The sequence below is a fragment of the Octodon degus genome, unplaced genomic scaffold (genome assembly GCF_000260255.1).
Source record: "Octodon degus isolate 3935 unplaced genomic scaffold, OctDeg1.0 scaffold00027, whole genome shotgun sequence".
In the NCBI taxonomy this organism is placed as follows: domain Eukaryota; kingdom Metazoa; phylum Chordata; class Mammalia; order Rodentia; family Octodontidae; genus Octodon; species Octodon degus.
This window is the reverse complement of record NW_004524603.1, coordinates 16,814,746-16,820,139: the sequence shown is the minus strand read 5'-3', so window position 1 is coordinate 16,820,139 and position 5,394 is coordinate 16,814,746. Positions and strand designations below refer to the sequence as shown.

General features: G+C 43.5%; 1 protein-coding gene across 2 annotated transcripts in view; it reads right to left on the bottom strand.

The window, feature by feature from the left end:
• Positions 1–5,394, bottom strand: part of Zc3hav1 (zinc finger CCCH-type containing, antiviral 1) — a 66,624-nt gene that overhangs the window by 5,483 nt on the left and 55,747 nt on the right. For both annotated transcript variants that reach the window (XM_023712867.1, XM_023712868.1), the window contains 3 exons: positions 1,659–1,779; positions 898–1,028; positions 522–655 (listed from right to left, as the gene is read on the bottom strand). In XM_023712867.1, the coding sequence (XP_023568635.1) occupies positions 522–655; positions 898–1,028; positions 1,659–1,779 (386 nt within the window). The remainder of the gene's footprint in view (positions 1–521; positions 656–897; positions 1,029–1,658; positions 1,780–5,394) is intronic.

Sequence of the window (5,394 nt, the reverse complement as noted above, 5' to 3'; positions counted from 1 at the left end):
GAGAGAGAGAGAGAGAGAGAGAGAGAGAGAGAGAGAGAGAGAGTGCATGACTAATTTCTTGACTTTTGAGAATGTATATAAATTTAATCTTACTGGTGACTTGGACCCACTAAACTACTATTTACTTTCTAGATGCAAACAGTTCTGCCTTGTATTTTCAGGAGTTTCAGAGCAAAAAGAAACAGGTGCATAGATTATGTGTGGGCAGACTTGTGAGTAAGCAAGTCCCGGGGTGGCCCCATGTGGCTGAGACGGGAGAGGCCTCCAACAGCACAGATTAGGTCAGGCGGCACCATTGCCACTGAACGGCAATGGCAGGTAATGTCACCAACAGGTAGCACAGTCTGAAAGCTAAAGACAGGAGCCACACTCAGGTCCAGCTCCTGAGCCCCAAGTCAGCTGGGCCCTTCTAATTTTGGCATTTATGTTGCTGCGAGCTTATCTCTCTATGACTACTGAATCCTGGGTGTGCTGTGAATACAGAGTGATTACATACACCTTTGATAGACGCACATACAGACCTCTTCCATATCTGCTGCCCTGAGTGCCATGTGAGGTCCAGACAAAATTATTCGCACAGATGGAATCCACGTGGGCAGAGCTTGTTGCATAAAATAGGAGTCTTTCCTTTTTCTCTGTCATCATCAGTCGCCTCCTAATATAGGAAATGTGAGACTTAACACCAAGAATAGTCCTCTCCCATCCTAGTTGATAACACTGATCCCAACTAAAGTTTAATCATCTTAAAATTTTCTTCCATCCACTTTCAAAATGGAAAATTTAAAACCACCACTGGAAAGTAATGAACTTATGGACACAATTAAGGGGTAGAAATTGAATGATCAAAATGATCTTCCCTAATATTATGTAAGGGGATGAGATAGTGTGGTCACCAACCTTTCAAACAAATTCAAGAGCTCTAGATTATGGATCTTCTTTATCTTTTCGATCTTGAAATTTTTCATAGACTCTTTGAAACGATCCCTTATGTTGACGTATTCTACAGACTCATTACTGAGATCCAGCAACTAAAAAAAATTAAAAATATATAAGTCAGAAACAGGAAACACTGAGAGCATGCCACGTGGATGGGCCCCCTGCGCCATGGACATCACTGCCAGTTCTCAGGCAGCAGGTGTCCACAGCTGCCCATTTGTGCCAGTAATGAGCCCAGCATGCATCGTGCCTGCCCACATAAGCTAAAGTAAAGCTAACAAGGCACTATGAAAAGGCAGGCCCCCGGCCCTGTCAACTGAGTAGAGTGATCCAACAAGCTTCTGGCCTAAAGGTCCAAAACCAGCGCAGTGGCGGAGGAACCAGATGTCCCCAAGGAGCCTAAGCAGATTGATCCACACAGAAATCAGTGAGATGTGGAAATGAAACTGGGGCCAGAGATAAAGCGAGCACAGTGAGCCACATCACTTATACTCTCACCCATGAGACCCAGGCACAGGCATCTGCCCCCCAGGGTCATGCTGAGGAGCTGCCCAGGTATGGCCAGGTGCAAATGAACCCTAATCAAAGGCAATTATCACTGCCTTTGAACGCCCGGAAACATTTCATTCATTCCAGCAAACAAACATTTCTATCAGGGTACTTTTTCCCAATGTTAAAGGATTCCCACACTAATGGAGTAAAAAAAAAAAAAAATCAAGTACCTTGTATCCATTCGAAGAGAGAGAGTGACCCTCACTCTGAGGAGCAAACGTTGAGGCCACAGCCTTGGGCAGGGTCTGAGCAGGCTGATGACTAGAAGCGGAGCACTGCACCCTCGGAGGACTGCAGAGAAAGACATTTCAATTGCTCCCTGTCCCATATGCCCATGCAACTTCCCACCCTTGACCTCTGCCCAGCGAGCCTGAAAAACCCAGTACTTAGTTCTGTATTTGTCTCTGGGCCACTCCCTTGCATCTTGCTGGTACTGATGTGCCAGTAGTCATGCTTTTAAATAATACAATAACTTGGACTAAGCGCCTGCTTTGGCAAGTGCAGGGACCAGGGTTCGATTCCCGGTCCCACATGCTATGCTGGCCCTGCCCCTGGGGCTTGCTGAGCCGGTGAGTGAGTCTGGGCGTGGTGGTGCACACCTGCAATCCTAGAGCTGGGGAGGCTGAAAACAGGAGGATCACTACGAGCCCAAGCTGCGTAGTGAGACCCTGTACCAAATACAAAAATAAATAAATTAAAAAGCAATAACCCCTCATAGACACGGATGCTTATCTTTCAGCTTAATTTGCAGAGGTGCTAAACATGTAGCAAGTGTGTTTTTTATCTGCTTTGTGGAACAATAAGACATTTTAGTAGGGATATGGATGGAAGAAATTGCCTTTTCTTGTATGGTGTGAACTATAATTTCATGGTAGCTATATATGAGGAAAAATTCTTTTTATATGAATTGCAACTAATAATGACAAGAGAATTAGAAAACCACCATTTGGTAATACTTAGTAACACATTGAACCTAAACAGTCATCAGCAGTAGATACTGTGACCAATAAGTGACATGAGATGAGGACGGGAAGGTTCACACACTGGAATGACTGAAGCCACGCCTTAATCTGCGTCATGAACACCTACGACAACTGGATGTCCCGTATCTTCTTAAGAAGATGTCATTGGAAGTGCTTCCTTCACAAAGTATTCTTGACCAAAAACTGAATAGAATCAGTTTTTCCAAATTCTATCATCATTTATGGGAATTATCCATTAAATGACCCAACAAAGATAAAAGTATGCTCATTTTGAACCTGGGAAATGCTGTAGGTTAAATCATTTGGCAACTTATAAAAAATAGCAACAAATCATATGAAAAAAGTGGAGGAAGGAAAGTAGTACATAAAAAGTGGAAGAGGGCAGTGAGATAGCTCAGTGATCTAAAGCGCTTGTTTACGCAAATGTGCAGGGACCGAGGTTCAACCCTCCGCACCACATGCCACGCCAGCCCACTCACAGGGAGGGCTGAGCTGGTCATAAAAAAAAAAAAAAAAAAGCCCTTCGAAGAAACAGATCAAAGGCAATGCACAGACCTATTTAGATACTGGAATAAGTTAACTCTGAAAAGTCATTCTTAAGACAATAAAAAAACAGCATGAACTAGATATAAGATGAGCAAAAGGAATTACTGCCACTTTTCTTAGGTGGCTTAAGGATATTGAGCAACAACTTTTACACTCCTTACCTATTAAAGACACCTAAAATTTTTAGAGAAATTACACACATGTGGAATGCACATAAACATCCCAGCAAAGAAAAAAATTGAGTTGATAGACTAGATGAAACAAGATGATAAAACATTGACAGTAGTTGAAGTTGTGAGTTTTTTAGTTTTGTTTTATTTTGGTTTTTTTTTTTTTTTTAATTTTTTTAGGAAAGGGTCTACAGGGTGTTCAGGGTCTCACTACTAGATTGGACTCATAGTGATCCACCTGTTTATAGCCTCCCAAGGGCTGGGATTAGAGGCGCGCACCACCATGCCCAGTCTAAATGGCCATCTCAGCATGCCCCGGGGGATCGAACTCCCACCCCCAGTGCCTATGCCTGCTTGCAGGTGCTTTAATCCACTGAGCTATTTGGCTGGCCCTGAAGTTGTAAGTTAGCTACATAGGTTATCATATAACCCTCTCTACTGTGGTTGATGTTTGACATTGACCCTGATCAAAGCAATTCCATTTAAAAAATATATATATATATTTTTTAACATTTATTTAGTGTGTGTGTGTGTGTGGCCAGCTCAGCCCACCAGGGGGCGCGGCTGGCTGGCATGTGGTGCTGGGGGATCGAACCGTGGTACCTGTGCTTTGCTTAGCTTAGTTTTTTCCAAGTAGGTGCTTTAGACCACTGAGCCATCTCTCCAGCCCGCATTTAAAAAATAAATACCTTCAGGAACAAATTGTTTAAAATACTCCTTGTGTAAAATAAAGTCTGTTTTGGACTGAAAAGACTGGCCCTGTCTTATCTGTATTTTATACTTGGATTTCCCTTGAAACCATAATGTTAAGGGAAATAAATCAGACACACAAGCTTAAACATTGCCTGGTCCTTGTTTTATGAAAAACTCAAAGCATAAATAAATCAAAGTGCAAAATAAACAGTAGATAATAGAAACTAGGGAGACAGATCACTTCCAAATGGGAAGGGGTTCAAGGGATGGAGGAGGGGAAGGGGAAGGGGCTATAAAAAGAACTAAGATACATTCACGTGCATGCACCAGTTCTGCACAAGGAATGTGAGCCCTATGTGCTGCAAGTGTGGGCTTAGAAATATTTTTTAAAAGAAACAAACAGCATCTGTGTCTCCTCTGGAGTGGGGGCAAAACAGTACCATGCAAGGTCTTTCCCTGCACATCGCCCGTGGACGCTGCTTCTCAATTCATTTTGCTACATCAGCTTTCTACTTTCAATCACTGTACACCAGACACAACACAAATTACTTCAGGAGCTTTGTGGATGTATAACTGAGCCCAGGAGAGGACAGAAAGGGTTTTGCTAGGGATGACATTTATAGCACTACTACAGTCATGCATCATTTAAAGATGGGGTACATTCTGAGAGATGCATTATTAGGTGAGTGTGTGGTGCTCACAGACTGGACTTTGGACTTAGCAAAAGCCTACGTGTGCCTAATACTACATATCTAGCTGTACAGGATCCCCCGGAATGTCATTATGTACCACACAATTCTATGACAAGCTACTAGGATGGGGTAAGTGAACTGAGGGCATCCAGGTCTGGCTAGAAAACAAAGGACAGACTCACAGCAGAGTCTCCAGGGAGGAACAGTGGCATTAGAGCTCGGCTGGATTCATAAGAATAATGGGAAAGAATGTTCCTGAAGCACAAGGATGCCCCAAACAGCTGTGACACAGATAAACAACTGAGACAGGGACTGGATGGACTGCAGGACATATTCAGAAATACTGCAACCCAATCAAGGTGGTGACAAGAAAAGCAACAGCCCTTCTAGTTTCTGCTGTCCAGAAAGGTGCAGGTATGCTCTCCCTAGCTGAGGTTACAAGGGTGTATCCACACTGGTAAAAAAGCAAACTTATCAGCCCTTTAAAAAATATGAACTGTGCTGCCTTATGGAAAATTTAAGGAAAACCTTGCCAAGAGGTCTTAGAAGAGCCATTCTAGTGAGTAAGAAGCACCTTCGAGGATCCCAGCAGTGGCCTGAGGCAAACAGCACCCTCAAGGCCTGCTTCTCTGCCCTCTGGAGTGTGCGAGCTGAGAAACTGTCACCTGGTGATTTCATTGTTTGCAGTCTTCCTAGGGCATGCTGTTCACACACAACAAGCCTTGTATGTGGTTGGCACTGACCGGAATGCAAGGCAGTGCCTGAGAGCAGTTACCAGTACACCGTCTTATCCATCAGAACGCAAGCTTTGTGCATGCATAC